Source organism: Cottoperca gobio, unplaced genomic scaffold, assembly GCF_900634415.1.
Source record: "Cottoperca gobio unplaced genomic scaffold, fCotGob3.1 fCotGob3_248arrow_ctg1, whole genome shotgun sequence".
NCBI lineage: Eukaryota > Metazoa > Chordata > Actinopteri > Perciformes > Bovichtidae > Cottoperca > Cottoperca gobio.
The window spans coordinates 5,476-25,429 of record NW_021166871.1 but is presented as its reverse complement, the minus strand read 5'-3'; the positions used below and the strand labels follow the sequence as shown (position 1 = coordinate 25,429).

General features: G+C 42.5%; 2 protein-coding genes across 3 annotated transcripts; both read left to right on the top strand.

The window, feature by feature from the left end:
* The first annotated feature begins 1,794 nt into the window (after window positions 1–1,794).
* slc31a1 (solute carrier family 31 member 1) lies at window positions 1,795–11,941 on the top strand. The gene is made up of 5 exons (XM_029426877.1): window positions 1,795–1,968; window positions 8,856–9,034; window positions 9,173–9,245; window positions 9,589–9,757; window positions 10,511–11,941. Exons 2-5 carry the CDS (start codon window positions 8,858–8,860, stop codon window positions 10,710–10,712), a joined length of 621 nt encoding a protein of 206 aa, XP_029282737.1. The 5' UTR covers window positions 1,795–1,968; window positions 8,856–8,857; the 3' UTR covers window positions 10,713–11,941.
* Window positions 11,942–15,433: 3,492 nt separating this feature from the next.
* On the top strand, window positions 15,434–19,208 carry slc25a46 (solute carrier family 25 member 46). 2 transcript variants are annotated; one of them, XM_029426876.1, is made up of 6 exons: window positions 15,434–15,925; window positions 18,037–18,074; window positions 18,287–18,344; window positions 18,641–18,718; window positions 18,885–18,985; window positions 19,095–19,208. In XM_029426876.1, exons 1-6 carry the CDS (start codon window positions 15,707–15,709, stop codon window positions 19,180–19,182), a joined length of 582 nt encoding a protein of 193 aa, XP_029282736.1. In that variant the 5' UTR covers window positions 15,434–15,706; the 3' UTR covers window positions 19,183–19,208. The 2 variants fall into 2 exon arrangements, with proteins under 2 accessions (XP_029282736.1, XP_029282735.1); XM_029426875.1 differs by having other exon boundaries at window positions 18,032–18,074.
* The last annotated feature ends 746 nt before the right edge of the window (window positions 19,209–19,954 follow it).

The window sequence follows — 19,954 nt, the reverse complement described above, 5'->3', positions numbered from 1 at the left end:
TTGTCGGTGGAACAGTGTGTGTTGGTGGAACAGTGTGTTGTCTGTGGGACAGTGTGTTGTCGGTGGAACAGTGTGTTGTCGGTGGGACAGTTTGGTGGAACAGTGTGTTGTCGGTGGAACAGTGTGTGTCGGTGGGACAGTGTGTCGGTGGAACAGTGTGTGTCGGTGGAACAGTGTGTTGTCTGTGGGACAGTGTGTTGTCTGTGGGACAGTGTGTTGTCTGTGTGACAGTGTGTTGTCGGTGGAACAGTGTGTTGTCGGCGGGACAGTGTGTTGTCGGTGGGACAGTGTGTTGTCAGTGGGACAGTTGGTGGAACAGTGTGTGTTGTCGGTGGAACAGTGTGTGTTGTCGGTGGAACAGTGTGTGTCGGTGGGGCAGTGTGTGTTGTCGGTGGAACAGTGTGTGTCGGTGGGACAGTGTGTTGTCGGTGGGACAGTTGGTGGAACAGTGTGTTGTCGGTGGAACAGTGTGTTGTCGGTGGAACAGTGTGTTGTCTGTGTGACAGTGTGTGTCGGTGGGACAGTGTGTCGGTGGGACAGTGTGTTGTCTGTGTGACAGTGTGTTGTCGGTGGGACAGCGTGTTGTCGGCGGGACAACGTGTTGTCGGGGGGACAGTGTGTTGTCTGTGGAACAGTGTGTTGTTGGTGTGGTGGTCTACCAGGGGCCGTGGTGATGATGGTGCAGTCTGACCGCTGCAGGGAGACAGGACCTCCGGTATCTCTCCGTGAGACACTGCGGGTGAAGCAGCCTGTCACTGAAGGAGCTAAACAGTGAGGACAAAGTGTCCTGGAGGGGGGGGGGACATGTTGTCCAATAGAGAGGACAGCTCGTCTCCCACCACCTCCACAGTGTCCAGAGGCCTCCCCAGGACAGAGCTGGCCTTCTTCAGCAGTCTATTCAGTGTCTTCCTATCAGCAGAGATGTTGCTGTACCAGCAGACCCCCCCCCCCCCCCATAAAGAACAGCTGATGACCCCACAGAGTCAAAGAAGGTCTTCAGGAGCCTCCTGCACTCCAACAGACCTCCTTCAGCTGCTCTGTCCCTTCTTAAACAGCTGTTATCTGAGCAGTTCACAGTTCAGGTGAACGCCCAGGTACGTGTAAGATTTTACAATCTCAAAGTCCGTTCCTTGGTACATAACATTACATCACGAAATAAATAATAAAATAAAGGTAGACTAAGAAGAATATTATTTAGTTATTTTCATGACAATATACAATGGTGTATAAACATGTGTGGATATGTAAGAAGTATTTTTAAGGTCACTAATTGTTCTCAGAGATTTATACAAATAAAGTTCATGTGTCTTCATTTTTATTGTCTGTCAGAAACAAAACAATCATTATTTAATCGTTATTTAGACCAATAACACGTCTTCTTTCTGACTAGTGGAAAGAAAACATCGAAATCCACATTCAGGAGTTTATTTGACTAACTTTGTGAGTGTAGATTTCTCCTAAATTCACCAACATAATTACATTCCATAATGCCTCATTTGCATATTTAAACATCACATTTCAGAAAATGTGTAATACAAAAACAAATTGTGTTTATGTAAGTCATGAAGTGGGGAAGTTTCATGGTGATATCTGTTCGTAAACGTTTTTATCCTGTTCACCTGCAGGTAGAAGAACGTGTGATTTTCTGTCACATGACTTTCTACAAACTCCGTTTACGTGGCTCCAACAAAGCCCCGCCCCTCATCTCTGAACTCGCCTTCTGATTGGTCCAAACTGGTAATCCCTTCATTTTTTTTACCCTTCTCCTCTTAGCTCCTCCTCTGTTCCCTGCGTATGACGTCATGACGCAGGGAAACGGAAGTGTTTAGCAGACAGGCAGAAAAGAAGTTGAACGACTTTCTTCTTTCTGTTCTGCTTCTGTTTTGTTTTCCTGCGACTTTCTTAGTGTCTTGTTTTGGAGGCAAAGCGGAGGACAAGAAGTAGAAGAACTTAACAGAAGACTTCCAGGTGAGCTCGCGATGTGTTTCTGTGTGTAACTCTGTCAGTGACCTCTGCTGCTACACACTAGCACACTGTTTGCTACTGTACGAAACTCCTTAGAAAAAGGTTAGAGTTTAAGGCATTATTGCATATAGGGAAGAACAAGCATGTCCGAGGTTTGAACCTGTGACAGTTTCAGAACAGGACGGGTTCTGTGGTTAATTCATCTTGTACTTATTTTACCTGCAGAGCTCTCATTCCCACAAACCATCACCTTTTCTGACCTGGTTTACGTTAATCTCCGCCGACGTCTCCATGTGTTGTACTGGAATGAGTTGAGGAGATTTTAAAGCGGATCTGGTTCTAAGGGAATTTTACAAACCGTGATTGGTGGATGCAATGCGCGCCGATTTACAGAATAGCTCGTGCTCCTGTCGGGGCAGGTGGGGGGGGTTAAAGGGTGTCGCGTGCACGAGCTAGGCATCATAGACTTGGCAGGGAATCTGAGCACGTCAGTGCTGGCATCAATGGAGAGGAAGTGTTTTTCTGTCTTTGTTTATTTTAAATTAAATAACTTTGAGGATTAAAGATGAAAAAATGAAAAGGAGGAGAACCGGTCGAGAACAATGAAGTCAGTGTGAGACAGGAAAGTGACCTGGAGAAGAATAACACACTGAGGTTACACGCATCACACGCATCACAGAGACACATCACACACACACACATCACACACACACGGACACATCACACACACACGGACACATCACACACACACGGACACATCACACACACACAGACACATCTCACACACGGACACATCACACACACACACGGACACATCACACACACACACGGACACATCACACACACACACACGGACACATCACACAGACACGGACACATCACACACACACGGACACACGGACACATCACACACACACACACGGACACATCACACACACCAACCGATAACATAACTGATGATTTTACATTGTATTCCTGGGCTCTAAAGACATTTAATAGTGTTTTGATTATTCTACCGATTTAATCAAGTTATCAGATAAACTTCACACACACAAATCGGTACAAACATTTTGTCCATTTAACAAGAATAACGCTGCAGGAACCCAAAAATACAATACAAATAATCCAAATCTTTATTGATAACTAAAGATTATTAAAGAACACTTCGGCTGGGAGAAATAAAGTTTCCCTATTTATACACACATTTCAGGAGAAAGATGTAAAAGACTAAAGTTATTGTAAATATATCCGCCAGTGAAAATAACCATGAACTCCTGATTCATTTTCTTTCTAGAGAAATCAACATTTTTATTGCTGAAATTAAAACCATAATATTTCTTGAAATACATTTAAATAACTTCGACACCAACGAAGTCTCGACGCAAATGTTTCTATTCCTCAGCCTCGACACGGTTTTATAAACTGAAGTTCAGCCGCGGGTCGCTGTGTGCCGAGATACAGACGGGTCAAAGGTCAGATACGTTGTGTTTTACCTGAACCAGGTGAGAGGTCACGAATATTTACCAAGGTTATTCATGATCTTTAGTAACGTGAGGGCACATCAGTTAAGAGCATTTAAAATGAATGAATAATAAAACAAGGTGTTCGTGTTCCTTCAGTGTTCAGGAGCAGAGTCCTCCTCTGATACGACGCCATGACAGGAAACTACAGCGCAGTAAAAACGCCTTTTTGTAGATAATAAAATGCATTTTTTAATGCATAAATATTATTATAACTTCTTCACCTGAACAGTTTTCTGTGAGCGCAGCATTTTAATATGTCTTTATGTTTAATAATCTGTCAAACTGTGAAACATGAAATCGATCAAATCTGATCTGGTGACAGCTGAGAGCCTCACCACAGCGTGTGATTGGCTGAGAGCCTCACTGCAGCGTGTGATTGGCTGAGCAGCCTCACAGCAGGGTGTGATTGGCTGAGAGCCTCACTGCAGCGTGTGATTGGCTGAGAGCCTCACAGCAGCGTGTGATTGGCTGAGAGCCTCACTGCAGCGTGTGATTGGCTGAGAGCCTCACAGCAGCGTGTGATTGGCTGAGAGCCTCACAGCAGCGTGTGATTGGCTGAGAGCCTCACAGCAGCGTGTGATTGGCTGAGAGCCTCACAGCAGCGTGTGATTGGCTGAGAGCCTCACAGCAGCGTGTGATTGGCTGAGCGTGTTGCCTTTAGACGCCGTCCTCACTCTCGGACTGTCTGCTCGCCGCTCTCTGCTCAACAGGTAAGACTCTTCCTGTCTCTTCACAGTAAAGTGTGAGATTATATTCTATTTTTGAAAAGTTATATTTACTGATTGCAATAATGTGAACACACAAAGCGTAAAGGGAACATTTCTTAATGCTAAACGTGCACAAGGTCACTATGATGATATATATCTCGTCAAAACAATATTAAAATATCTTTCGCTTGCAAGACTTATATTTGTGTTTTCTCTCTAGCTTGATTTTTATTGATTAAATTAGAAAATACTTTTAATCTGTCAAGTATATAACTCGCGGTGAATGCAACAGAAAAGACCAGAAAACATGCTAAATACAAACATGCGTGTAAATGTTGCCCTAACTTGCACAAATAAAGACTTTTTAGTATTCAGTATTTCTCTATTCCCATGACCTCCAAGAATAACAAGTTATAAATGTGGTGGGCTGAGGCGAGCTGCCTTTTAGTTTCTCACAAACTAAATAAATTGTGCACAAAATAACATGTAAAATTATTTTGTGTGATTTTTCACGTTTGGCACAAACCTGGAATAACTTGCAGAACAATGTGATTTAAATCTTCCAGTTTATTTATTATCAAGTTTCTTATTTGTGTGTCTTGGATTTATTTTGTAAATTTAAATTTAAGTATTTCCAAAATAAAGGTTGAATGAAGGACTTTAAGTTGTGAGTAGATGAAGAATCTTAAAGGATAAATATTATATATTTAATTATAAGGTTCCAAAATTTATGAAATAAAACAAAAGATCCTAAATAGCAGATCCAGCTGAGGAACAGCTGTACGTTTTTATTCTTCATTCGGACGTGAGAACAATTGAAGTATTGTGACAGGTGAGTCATGTGAAAGAGGTGACACAGGGAACAGGTGAGACAGGTAACAGGTGAGTCATGTGAGACAGGGAACAGGTGAGACAGAGAACGGGTGAGACAGGGAACAGGTGACACAGGGAACAGGTGAGACAGGTAATAGGTAACAGGTGAGTCATGTGAAAGAGGTGACACAGGGAACAGGTGAGACAGGTAACAGGTGAGTCATGTGAGACAGGGAACAGGTGAGACAGGGAACAGGTGAGACAGGGAACAGGTGACACAGGGAACAGGTAACACAGGGAACAGGTGAGTCATGTGACACAGGGAACAGGTGACACAGGGAACAGGTAACACAGGGAACAGGTTAGTCATGTGAGACAGGGAACAGGTGAGACAGGGAACAGGTGAGACAGGGAACAGGTGAGACAGGGAACAGGTGAGTCATGTGAAACAGGGAACAGGTGACACAGGGAACAGGTGACACAGGGAACAGGGAACAGGTAACACAGGGAACAGGTGAGTCATGTGAAACAGGGAACAGGTGAGACAGGGAACAGGTGAGACAGGGAACAGGTGCGACATGTGAAACAGGGAACAGGTGAGACAGGGAACAGGTGAGACAGGGAACAGGTGAGACAGGGAACAGGTGAGACAGGGAACAGGTGAGACAGGGAACAGGTGACACAGGGAACAGGTAACACAGGGAACAGGTAACACAGGGAACAGGTGAGTCATGTGACACAGGGAACAGGTGACACAGGGAACAGGTAACACAGGGAACAGGTAACACAGGGAACAGGTTAGTCATGTGAGACAGGGAACAGGTGAGACAGGGAACAGGTGAGACAGGGAACAGGTGAGACAGGGAACAGGTGACACAGGGAACAGGTAACACAGGGAACAGGTGAGTCATGTGAAACAGGGAACAGGTGACACAGGGAACAGGTGACACAGGGAACAGGGAACAGGTAACACAGGGAACAGGTGAGTCATGTGAAACAGGGAACAGGTGAGACAGGGAACAGGTGAGACAGGGAACAGGTGAGACAGGGAACAGGTGCGACATGTGAAACAGGGAACAGGTGAGACAGGGAACAGGTGAGACAGGGAACAGGTGACACAGGGAACAGGTGACACAGGGAACAGGTGAGTCATGTGAAACAGGGAACAGGTGACACAGGGAACAGGTGACACAGGGAACAGGTGAGTCATGTGAGACAGGGAACAGGTGAGACAGGGAACAGGTGAGACAGGGAACAGGTGAGACAGGGAACAGGTGACACAGGGAACAGGTGAGACAGGGAACAGGTGAAACAGGGAACAGGTGAAACAGGGAACAGGTGACACAGGGAACAGGTGACACAGGGAACAGGTGACACAGGGAACAGGTGACACAGGGAACAAGTTTCCAGTTTTGTGATTCAAATAATTTATTTACGTAAGAATAATGTTTTGCCCATCGGGTTACAAACGTAAAGAAAACCTTTTGGAAATGTTTTGTTGTTCAATAATAATTCAAAAAGTCCGATCAGCTGCTCCCGACCCGGCGGATGAGTTTCTGACGGCCGTCGTCAAATGATGTTCATCGACACAGTAAAACGTTCTCCGACTGTCCTGACAATGTTATACCTGCTTTATTATTATATTGACAATATTCAGAACTAGGAATGTGGCGAGACGCTTCATTCACCATGCAAATACGTAACGATGAGCAGAACAAAGTATTGTGCTAGAAGAATTAACATTTCTAGATGTTTCCTCCAGAGGATTGAACCCTAAACCGCCAACTTCTGACCAAACGACGCGTTGGAGCCATTTTATTCTCTAGAGACGGATGTTTATCTGGAGCAACGGGACAAGTTGTTGGTATCGAAGCGTTTGTAGTCAGAGTATTGACCAATCACGTTTGAGCGGGCTTTGGTTGAATGCAGGTAAACAGTCCGTGGGGAGAGCAGAAGAGGCCGAAGTGCATTCTGGGAACCTGCCAGCTAACGTGTGACGGTGATTTAGCTTAAAATGAGCTTTTACTCCATTCTCGCGTTTCAAGTTGCTCGAGATGTCATGAAGACCAAAACTTCAGTACCAAGTTGATGCCAACATTCTGAAAGCGTACACGTTTTCCTGCAGTGCCGCAGGTATCGGGGGGCTCGAGACTAACTGCACCCTGTCCCCCCGGGAATGATAGGAAATGTGTTTGTAAACTCGGTCAACCCGATTTCTTTCCCTAATGATGCTACACTGTGAACAACAAATCTGTTGAAATCAGCAGGAGAGCTAGCTAACATTAGCTGATAGCCGCTAGCTGTTAGCAGCCGGTGGCAGCACTGTGCTGCTTGGCTAAGTAACGAGCTAACTGCTAACTCTAACGGAGGTTCCATTGAGTTACATTATGATGCGTTCAAGCTCTATTCAGTAAAAACAAGTACTGGGTGAAGGTAAATTACAGCGTTATCATGATGTGTAGATAAAGACGGTGCAGAGTGAGACACCAGAAGGTAAAACGGCAGACCTGAGGTGAGGGCAGCGCTTGTGTAACGCTGTTATCTGTTATCACGGTTTCCCAACCTGAGGCCCGGGGCCTCCCGAAGGTCCTAAGATGAATCTGTGTTCATTTACTCAGCCGGTCAGGTCGTTATTCCTCATCTTCTCTTTTTATCCCAGAAAGAAAGAAGATTAAATGAAAGAATAAAAACGTTCCTTAATCAGGTATACTTTTAGTAGTTTTGCTTTATTTGTATCTCAGGTATTTACATGTGATATTGCATTATTAAAATATATATATATATATATATATATATATATATATATATATATATATATATATATATATATATATATATATATATATATATATATATATATATATATATATATATATATATATATATATATATATATATATATAAATAATAAATGTAATCTAAGAAGGTTGCTGGATGAAGTATTTTTAACTTCAAGTGATGCTGACGTGCTAAGTGTTGCCGCCGGCGACGGCCGACCTTCCCGTTAATGTTGCTCTGATCTAATTGGCTGAAGGCAGACGGCCCCTCGGAGCACTCTGATTGGCTCGTTGGCATTCTCGAGCCTCAGGGCCTGAGAGCCAATCGGATTACGGCAGGGCATCTGCTTGGTGATGCCAGGCTGTTGTCATGGTGACTGTGGTCCTCAGTGTCTATCAGAGTCGGCCATGTTGTTTTACATCAGTCGGCATCACTTTGAACGAGGAGCTCACGGAGGTAAGAACTCGACATCGTGTTGATCCTGAAGTGAAGCTTCATGAGAACATGAGAGTGTGTGTTTGTAACTGTGTGTGTAGATTTAAACTCACAACAGCTACATTACATAATGCCTCATGTACATATTTAAACACTTGTAATATAAACAGTACTTGTGTTGATGTGAGTCATGAAGTGAAGCTTCATGATACCTGTGAGTCACATGTTGACCGTGTTCACCTGCAGCTGAATTATCTCTTGGGTCATCCGACCTCCAGTTCATGTCGTTTTATAATCTGCACACTGTTGTGTTTTATTGGTACGCATAAAGATGAGAGTAGTGATGATCCCTACGTTTGGGATTAACTGAAGCCTTTGTTTGGTTCTAAAATGATCTTGTTTTGTATTTAAGACTTTTATCAGGTAGAAACTTGACTGTAAAATCTCCACAAAGAGAAATCAAAGAATAAAGTTTCTGTTCAATCTCCTTTTATACCAGATGAACAAATATAGGCTTAAAAAACAACTCGCTCCATCGCAACGTTATATTTCCTGACCCCCAAAGCATCATGGGAACTGTAGTCCCAAAACTTGAAGTGATTTAAATCAATGGATATGAACTTCTTTCTTGCAGGCATGAACCACAGCGGCATGGACCACGGCAGCATGGACCACGGCAGCATGGACCACGGCAACATGGACCACGGCAGCATGGACCACACCCACCACCAGCATCCCACCATGGCCACCACCGGCGGACACGACCACGGAGGAGGAGGGGACGGTGGGAACACTGGAGGACATGGGGGGATGGTGAGTGGCTGCTGCATGCTACAAGCTAATACGATAACTACAACAATAACTCCTAAAATGTGTAATACACAGTCTACTTGTGATGTTAGCATGCTACATATAGTGTGGAGCTAACACGATAATGGTGTGGTTGCCTAGGTGATGACCTTCTACTTTGGGTACAACAACGTGGAGCTGCTATTCACCGGCCTGCTCATCAACTCCCCTGGAGGTACTTATAAATATTATATTTGAATTGTATAGTCAATATATTTGTCTTACAATACATTGATTACATTTTTATACTTTTTTTTATTTAGATTTTGTACTTGTATATTTAAATATATATATTTTTATGTATTGTTATAGTTTTTTATATTTAGATTTTTTTCTAATACATTAATTACATTTTTATTATTTTTATATATGTATATATCTTTTTGTGATACATTATATATTTTTTTATATATAAATATATTTTTTTTAAATATATATATATATTTTTTTTTTTTCCTAAATATTATATATTTTCATGTCAACATTACCCCTCCCTTCTCCTCTTCTCGTCCAATCAGAGATGGTCGGGGCCTGCATTGGTGTCTTCCTATTGGCCGTCCTGTACGAGGGGTTGAAGATGGGTCGTGAGACGCTGCTGCGTCGCAGTCAGGTCAACGTCCGCTACAACTCCATGCCGCTCCCAGGGGCTGATGGGACAGTGCTGATGGAGACTCACAAGACGGTCGGGTAGGTCGCTAACCCTAATCACAAGACATACACAACGGGAAGTGATGACATGATATCTACATGCTGCCGTCATGTTGCCAACATGTGACCGTTACTGAAATCACAGTCATGTGACGTAAATGTCGTGTGTTCACTGTCAGCTCAGTAATTGACAGTCAGTTTTTGGAGGGGGCGGAGCTTCCTGGTGGACTAAAATCCCGCCTATCAGCACTCTCTATCAGGTAATGTAGAGTTCAGTAAGGTTCTGGTTCTGGCCCTTTACCTGCTCTGTTTGAGGTGCTCTGATCAGACCAAAACAGACGATTGATAAATGTTGATGAGTATTAGCAGATTCTGATTGGAGCGTCTCAACACTTCCACCTCAGGAAGTCTTTACATTAATGATTAACTCCATAAGCCGGGTGAAGTGCTAAACATGCTAACACTGCTCAAGTTCAATCAGGCTACGTTAGCAATGCTGCTAACAGCAACACTGCTAATGTATTAAATGTTTTGCTGAATTTATTGTTTTCCCTTTGCATCTCCTCAACCGTTATTCATTTCTGTATTTTCTTTAGACATTTCTTCTTAATTATGCAAATGAGGGTGTCAACTTTTCACCTATTAAATAATCGACAGAGTGAAAATATTAATATATTTAATGAGTCATTTATTTATTTAGGGTTTTGGCAGCTTCCGTCCTTCCGTTTTGTCTGAACACACTATAATGCTAACAGGGATGCTAACAGCAATGCTAACCTCTCGTCCTCTCAGGCAGCGGATGATAAGCCCCGCCCACTTCCTGCAGACCCTCCTACACATCGTTCAGGTGGTCGTCAGCTACTTCCTGATGCTCGTCTTCATGACCTACAACGCTTACCTCTGCATCGCCGTGGCAGCCGGCGCCGGCATGGGATACTTCCTGTTCAGCTGGAGGAAGGCGGTTGTTGTCGACATCACCGAGCACTGCCATTAGCTAGCGTGCTACTTAGCATCCGATTGATCGGAATGTCTGATTTTTGCTGATCACAATCGATGAAGCACTAACAAACACTTTAGCTGTATGTTAGCACGCTAGCTGACCTGGAAATACAAACTCCAGAAAGTAACCATGGTAACAACTTGTTGGGTAACATGCACACTAACGTCTGTAGTTAGCGATTAATAAATCCGACAAACACTTATCGTCCCTTTTCTTCTTGTTGAGAACTCCTGCCGGTGGGCGAGCCGGCCAATCGCAGCTCGGATCACCTCAGAATGTTCTGATTGGCCAAATCACGTCATACTGTCGTTTATTTCCTTTTCGGTGCCATGACAAGTGCTAATGTTAGCATATATAGCTTACTATATATACACTTACTTTCAGTTAGCATTGTTAGTAGCCACCGATCATACAACAGTATTTAAACATATATTTAGAATATAATTTATTAGAGAATAGATGTTTTACAAGTTTTCCTTTTTTAGATTTATTTTTAAGAGATTTAATTTTTTTTAATGACATTTTTGACTTTTGTTGCGGTTTAAAAAAAATGAATTAATCTCCAGTGAACTTCGAGCCGAAAATTAGCTTTAAAAAAAAAGTCTAAATAAATGTGTTCAGAACAGCTGTGTTGTTGTCTAGCAGCCGGCCAATCATGATGATCATCATCATGAGTTCATCATGAAACTTCAAATCGCTCCTTGAATCAAAATTCATGAAAGAATTGTACTAAAATTCTACTTTTTTTAAACGCTTTTATTTGAGGTTTATTTACATGTTTTTTCTCGGCCACCGTCGGCCTTAAACCCGACACCTTAACGTTGCCTTATCGTGGCCGGCATGATGATGAACTGCTGACTGGAGGCCAGTGCTGGTTTCTCTTTGGTGCAACTGGAAAACTGTCGTCTTTTACTGTTTAGTTTTCTGAAATGTGTTCGTGGAGGTCCAACAGGAAGAGAAACGAGGCTTTGTTAACTTAACTGATCTGTTTATTTCTGTCTGAAATTGACCTCCATAGATGTAATTGTGATTTATTTTTAAATATTGTTTTTATTGATTAACACTGAGAGGTGGGCGGAGTTTACAACTGGACCAGTCAGGTTGCAGAGACTCTGTGAATCTGTTGAAAATGAAGTAAATCTCTCTGTGAAGGAAACTGTTCATCAGAATATTAAAATGTTTTAATTGTCACAAATGCTGGAGTCATTAAAGTTTATGAAGAATCTCGTTGTCATGTTGTATCATGTTGAGCAATCCAACCTCAGACGGTAGAAATAATAGTAATCATATTGAAAATAATTAAGAAAATAAAACTGTTGCTTGAAACAGATGATAATTCACTGCCAGCAGGAATAACTTCAGAGCTGCTATACAGTACATTGTACAAGTACATTTGGCATTTATCGACGATAGCAACACATTCCTTCTTTTCTTTGTAAAGTGCCAAATCATAACAGAAGTAATCTCAGGCTTATATATATTTATAAATATATATTTATATATACACTATATATATATAAATATATATATATATATATATATATATATATATATATATATATATATATATATATATATATATATATATATATTTATAACAAACAGCAAGGCACCAACGAACATAAGGATGCTCATAAGTGCACGTGGTACCAGAGCACCCTAGGCCAAAGGTCAATGATCGATTTTGTGATCGTATCATCTGATCTGAGGCCGCATGTTTTGGACACTCGGGTGAAGAGAGGGGCGGAGCTGTTGACTGATCACCATCTGGTGGTGAGTTGGATCAAGGGGTGGGGGAAGACTCTGGACAGACCTGGTAATCCCAAACGGGTAGTGCGGGTGAACTGGGAACATCTGGAGGAAGCCCCTGTCCAGGAGATCTTCAACTCACACCTCCGGCGGAGCTTTTCAGACATCCCTGTGGAGGTTGGGGGCATTGAACCTGAGTGGGCGATGTTCAAAACCTCTATTGCTGAAGCTGCGGTGAGGAGCTGTGGTCTCAAGGTCTTAGGTGCCTCAAGGGACGGTAACCCTTGAACACCGTGGTGGACCCCGGTGGTCAGGGAAGCCGTCCGACTGAAGAAGGAGTCCTTCCGGGTTATGTTATCCGGGAGGACTCCGGAAACAGTTGCAGGGTATCGAAGGACTAGAAGGGCGGCAGCTTCTGCCGTGTCAGAGGCAAAGCAGCGGATGTGGGAGAAGTTCGGAGAAGCTATGGAGAAGGATTTTCGGTCGGCACCAAGGTGCTTCTGGAAAACCGTCCGGAACCTCAGGAGGGGGAAGCGAGGAACCATCCAAGCTGTGTACAGCAAGGGTGGGACCCTGCTGACTTTGACTGAGAAGGTTATCGGCCGGTGGAAGGAGCACTTTGAGGAACTCCTGAATCCGACTAACACGCCCTCTATGGTTGAGGCAGAGCTGGAAGCTGATGGGGGACCATCGTCAATTACCCTGATGGAAGTCACTGAGGTAGTCAAAGTTGATGAGATCCGTCCAGAAATGCTGAAGGCTTTGAGTGTTATGGGGCTGTCTTGGTTGACACGCCTCGTCAACATTGCGTGGAAGTCTGGGACAGTGCCTAGGGGGTGGCAGACCGGGATGGTGGTTCCCCTATTCAAATAGGGGGATCAGAGAGTGTGTGCCAACTACAGGGGTATCACACTTCTCAGCCTCCCTGGTAAAGTCTACTGCAAGGTACTGGAAAGGAGGGTTCGGCCGGTAGTCGAACCTCTGATTGAAGAGGAACAATGCGGATTCCGTCCTGGTCGTGGAACAACAGACCAACTCTTCACTCTCGCAAGGATCCTGGAGGGGGCCTGGGAGTACGCCCATCCAGTCTACATGTGTTTTGTGGATCTGGAGAAGGCGTATGACCGGGTCCCCTGGGTGATACTGTGGTAGGTGCTGCGGGAGTATGAGGTGAGGGGGTCACTTCTGAGGGCCATCCAATCCCTGTACACCCAAAGCGAGAGTTGTGTCCGGATACTTGGTAGTAAGTCGGACTCGTTCTCAGTGAATGTTGGCCTCCGCCAGGGCTGCGCTTTAGCACCAATCCTGTTTTTAATTTTTATGGACAGGATATCGAGGCGTAGTTGTGGAGGAAAGGGGTTGCAGTTCGGTGGCCTGAGGATCTCATCGCTGCTCTTTGCAGATGATGTGGTCCTGATGGCGTCATCAGTCTGTGACCTTCAACAGTCACTGGATCGGTTCGCAGCCGAGTGTGAAGCGGTTGGGATGAGGATCAGCACCTCAAAATCTGAGGCCATGGCTCTCAGCAGGACACCGGTGGATTGCCTACTCCGGGTAGGGAATTAGCCCTTACCCCAAGTGAAGGAGTTCAAGTACCTCGGGGTCTTGTTCGCGAGTGAGGGGACGATGGAGCGAGAGATTGACCGGAGAATCGGAGCAGCGGGGGTGGTATTACAGTCACTTTACCGGACCGTTGTGACGAAAAGAGAGCTGAGCCAGAAGGCAAAGCTCTCAATATACCGGTCGATCTTCGTTCCTACCCACACCTATGGTCATGAAAGCTGGGTCATGACCGAAAGAACGAGATCACGGGTACAAGCGGCCGAAATGTGTTTTCTCAGACGGGTGGCGTCTCCCTTAGAGATAGGGTGAGAAGCTCAGCCATCAGGAGAGACTCGTAGTAGAGCCACTGCTCCTTTGCGTTGAAAGGAGCCAGTTGAGGTGGTTCATCTAGTAAGGATGCCACCTGGCCGCCTCCCTAGGGAGGTGTTCCAGGCACGTCCAGCTGGGAGGAGACCCCGGGGAAGACCCAGGACTCGGTGGAGAGATTATATCTCCTCACTGGGAACGCCTCAGGATCCCCCAGTCGGAGCTGGAGGATGTGGCCCGGAGAAGGGAAGATTGGGGTTCTTTACTGGAGCTGCTGCCCCCGCAACCCGACCCCGGATAAGCGGTAGACGATGGATAAATATATATTTATATATTGTATATATAAATATATATTTATATATATTTATATATATAGTATATATAAATATTAACGTGGGCGTCATGCAGGAGCAGCCACGATTCATGATCCAGACGTGAACTTTGACATAAACATGTCATTAGAAAATGCGTTTCGGAGGCGTTTAGGGCCAAGTATAATAACTTCAGTTTTGTCTGTGTTTAACATCAAAAAGTTGCTAGACATCCAAGTTTTAATGTACTTAAGGCTTGAAGTTTAGCCAATTGATTGGTTTCATCTGGTTTAATTGATAGATATAATTGGGTATCATCCGCATAACAATGAAAGTTTATAGAGTGGTTCCTTATAATATTACCAAAGGAACCATATATAAGGTGAATAGAATCGGTCCAAGTACAGAACCTGCGGAACTCCAACACTGACTTTGGCTGTCATGGAGGATTTATCGTTCAGATAAATAGGACTTGAACCAGCTAATATATAATATATCATATATCATATCATTATATCATATTTTTAAGTTTTCATATCAGGCTGATCAGGCTCATATATCATATATCATATATCCTATTTTTAAGTTTTTTTCTTATGTGAAAGTCACGAAAAATACAAATACAATGGAGGATTTTAGCATAATGGAAGAATATGACTTAGCCCTAGACCTGTTCCAATCAGCCTGATGCTAATAAAGATGTTGAAGCCAGAAGTATCATTAAAACAAACATTATTTATATTGCATGTTTCTTCTTCTTCTGCCTGTAGGCGGCAGTCATGAGCCGTAACACCGCCAGTCTGCCGGAAGTGAAGAAGAAGAACTTCCAGGTGACAGTTGGATGTTGTTTTCGGGTCAAATCAATCCGGGACGAATATTCCTCCTTTATATAATTCCTCCCGTTATTTTACCGGAACGTGGATGTGTTCAGGTTGATGACCTCTGGTATCCGTTAACCGGATCTTAGTCCTGGTCCTCCCGAAGTTCGTCCCCGCACCGACCCTCCGATGGCCTCCAGGCGGCCCGACAGCTTTGACGGGCTCGGCTATCGCGGCCGCGATGACCCGCTGTATGGAGCAAGCTACCCGGTCAGGAGCGCAGGAGCCCCCGCCGAGATGCAGCACCACCACTGGGTCACCACGCCGCCGGACATCCCCGGCAGCCGCAACCTGCACCATGGAGAGCGGACTCCTCAGCACGACGAGCCGCTTGGAGAGCCCAGAGGTCCCGGAGCCGCAGCCGGCTGGGAAGCTCCGCAGCCGGGGTTACCTCCTGCCGGTAGGTCGGTGAATGGTTAGCTACCCGGCTACTATTACAATGAAAAGTGAATGTAACAGGCTAACGTCTACAAAGCTAACGGACGGGGATCTAAATACGTTATGTCAGCTAACTAGCAGGCTAACGTAAAATGTAAAATAAATGGATCAGGCTATGTATCATGAAAGTGAATGATACAAACAGTTTAAATCGTGCTAACCGGTGGCTAAACAGGCTAAAGACCGCAAAGGGACTCAACGCAGCAGGCTAATTGTTAGCTAGGTAGCAAGCTAATTAGTACAATCTGAAGGATCATTCCAGCTAACGAGGCTAACTGTCAGTTAGCAAGATTTCTTTCATGTTATTTGTAATTTCCGTTTTTCAGATGAAAGTGACATTTTAAATCAGACTCATCATTTATTTTTATTTTTATTTATTTATTTTTTCATTTTTCTGTCTGGTGAGAATACACTTTACTATTCTCCAACTTCTCACTTATTTTTGTATAATAGAATAATGTTTCATAATTCAAGACACCAGAATGAAAAGTTTGAATTCATAAGGCTGTTATTAGTATTTATTAGTCTTTATTATTCTCTATTAGTCTCTGTTTGTACTTTTTAATGGAGGGAGGGGGGGGCCTGTGTAATGTTAATAAATGTATAATGTCTTTTGAGCTACTGGATGTCTAAATTTCCCTCGGGATGAATAAAGTATCTATCTATCTAGTCTTTGTTAGTCTCCCTTAGTCTTTGTTAGTCTCTCCCTTAGTCTTTGTTAGTCTCCCTTAGTCTTTGTTAGTCTCCATTAGTCTTTGTTAGTCTCCCTTAGTCTTTGTTAGTCTCTCCCTTAGTCTTTGTTAGTCTCCCTTAGTCTTTGTTAGTCTCCATTAGTCTTTGTTAGTCTCTCCTTTAGTCTTTGTTAGTCTCTCCCTTAGTCTTTGTTAGTCTCCATTAGTCTTTGTTAGTTTCTCCATAAGTCTTTGTTAGTCTCTGCTTTAGTCTTTGTTAGTCTCCCTTAGTCTTTGTTAGTCTCCCTTAGTCTTTATTAGTCTCCCTTAGTCTTTGTTAGTCTCTTTGTTAGTCTCCCTTAGTCTTTGTTAGTCTCTCCATTAGTCTTTGTTAGTCTCCCTTAGTCTTTGTTAGTCTCTCCATTAGTCTTTGTTAGTCTCTCCATTAGTCTTTGTTAGTCTCCCTTAGTCTTTGTTAGTCTCCCTTAGTCTTTGTTAGTCTCTTTGTTAGTCTCCCTTAGTCTTTGTTAGTCTCCCTTAGTCTTTGTTAGTCTCCCTTAGTCTTTGTTAGTATCCCTTAGTCTTTGTTAGTCTCTCCATTAGTCTTTGTTAGTCTCCCTTAGTCTTTGTTAGTCTCTCCATTAGTCTTTGTTAGTCTCTCCCTTAGTCTTTGTTAGTCTCTCCCTTAGTCTTTGTTAGTCTCTCCCTTAGTCTTTGTTAGTCTCTCCATTAGTCTTTGTTAGTCTCTCCATTAGTCTTTGTTAGTCTCTCCCTTAGTTTTTGTTAGTCTCCCTTAGTCTTTGTTAGTCTCCCTTAGTCTTTGTTAGTCTCTCCCTTAGTCTTTGTTAGTCTCCCTTAGTCTTTGTTAGTCTCCCTTAGTCTTTGTTAGTCTCCCTTAGTCTTTGTTAGTCTCTCCCTTAGTCTTTGTTAGTCTCCCTTAGTCTCCCTTAGTATTTGTTAGTCTCCCTTAGTCTTTGTTAGTCTCCCTTAGTCTTTGTTAGTCTTTGTTAGTCTCCCTTAGTATTTGTTAGTCTCCCTTAGTCTTTGTTAGTCTCCCTTAGTATTTGTTAGTCTCCCTTAGTATTTGTTAGTCTCCCTTAGTATTTGTTAGTCTCCCTTAGTCTTTGTTAGTCTTTGTTAGTCTCCCTTAGTATTTGTTAGTCTCCCTTAGTCTTTGTTAGTATTTGTTAGTCTTTGTTAGTCTCCCTTAGTATTTGTTAGTCTCCCTTAGTCTTTGTTAGTATTTGTTAGTCTCCCTTAGTATTTGTTAGTCTCCCTTAGTCTTTGTTAGTCTCCCTTAGTCTTTGTTAGTCTTTGTTAGTCTCCCTTAGTCTTTGTTAGTCTCCCTTAGTCTCTTTTGTCTTATTTGTAATGCCGATGTGTTGTTGTTCTTGCAGAGCAGCTCAATCGATTTGCAGGATTTGGGATCGGACTCGTCAGGTTGGAAATAAATGATTATTATTATTATTATATATATTCTGTAATAAATGTTTTCTTATGAATCTTACACAGTCAGACAATCATCATGACATCAAACCAAACTTATGTCTGTTGAGCCTGACAGACGACACTCGGGAACAAAAACACATGCAAATTGAACTGAAATGATTTTCAAAATAAAGTCTCTAAATAAACTGTCTGTCTGCCTACAGTCTGTTCACTGAGAACGTCCTTGCTCACCCCTGCATCGTCTTCCGCAGACAGTGTCAGGTATCGGCTCCTGATTAATAATGCTCCAGACCTGATGAACAATAACTGCTCCTGGTGTTGAACATAAAAGGGCCATAAGTCATTTTCCTGTTACGTTTTTCTCCTTTACGTCCTCACTGTGGAGATGCAGTTTGTGAAGCAGTAAAACTTATAAATAATATTTATTTGTAATAATAATAATGTTTTAATTTCAATATCTTAATTTTGTTGTTAGATATTAAGTTATTAATAATACTAATAATATTTCACCTTAAGTTTTTCCCCTTCTGCTGCTCTCTGATTGGCTGTTGTCTCAGGTGAACTACCACGGTCGCTGTTACCACCTGACTCCGTTCAGCGCCGTCGCCGTCATGTACGCCATCACCAAGGCTCAGGTGAGACGACAGAAATTAAGATATGTGCAGATGTATTTCATAACAGAAACACAAATCTTAAACTCTGAATTAAAAGGGAATATTAAGAGCAATCGTAGTAAATATAAAACAAATACAATATTAATCATATGAAAAATAAAAGGATTAAGAATGTTGTTGTCTTCAGGGTCCGAAGGCTCTGTGGAAGGGGATGGGCAGCACCTTCATTGTTCACGGCATCACGCTCGGAGCTGAGGGCGTCATTAGCGAGCTCACACCGTTACCACGGTAACTAACCACACTGTAGTATTAATACTGTAATAGTACTGTAATACTGTATTATTAATAATACATTTGTAGTACTTCAGTAGTACTTCAGGGTGTTTTCTGTGTGCAGGGAGCTTCCTCACAGGTGGAGCCTGAAACAGCTGGCAGGACATTTGCTGCTCAAAGGGTCAGTTCACTTCTTCTATTTATTTATTTAGTTCACTTCTTCTTCTCTTTATTCAGTTCACTTCTTCTACTGTTTATTTAGTTCACTTCTTCTACTGTTTATTTAGTTCACTTCTTCTACTGTTTATTTAGTTCACTTCTTCTTCTACTCTTTATTTAGTTCACTTCTTCTACTCTTTATTTAGTTCACTTCTTCTACTCTTTATTTAAGTCACTTCTTCTACTGTTTATTTAGTTCACTTCTTCTACTCTTTATTTAGTTCACTTCTTCTACTGTTTATTTAGTTCACTTCTTCTACTCTTTATTTAGTTCACTTCTTCTACTCTTATTTAGTTCACTTCTTCTTCTACTCTTTATTTAGTTCACTTCTACTGTTTATTTAGTTCACTTCTTCTCTTTATTTAGTTCACTTCTTCTTCTACTCTTTATTTAGTTCACTTCTTCTTCTACTCTTTATTTAGTTCACTTCTTCTACTCTTTATTTAGTTCACTTCTTCTACTCTTTATTTAAGTCACTTCTTCTACTGTTTATTTAGTTCACTTCTTCTACTCTTTATTTAGTTCACTTCTTCTTCTACTGTTTATTTAGTTCACTTCTTCTTCTACTCTTTATTAAGTTCACTTCTACTTTTATTTAGTTCACTTCTTCTACTGTTTATTTAGTTCACTTCTTCTACTGTTTATTTAGTTCACTTCTTCGACTGTTTATTTAGTTCACTTCTTCTTCTACTCTTTATTTAGTTCACTTCTTCTTCTACTCTTTATTTAGTTCACTTCTTCTTCTACTCTTTATTTAGTTCACT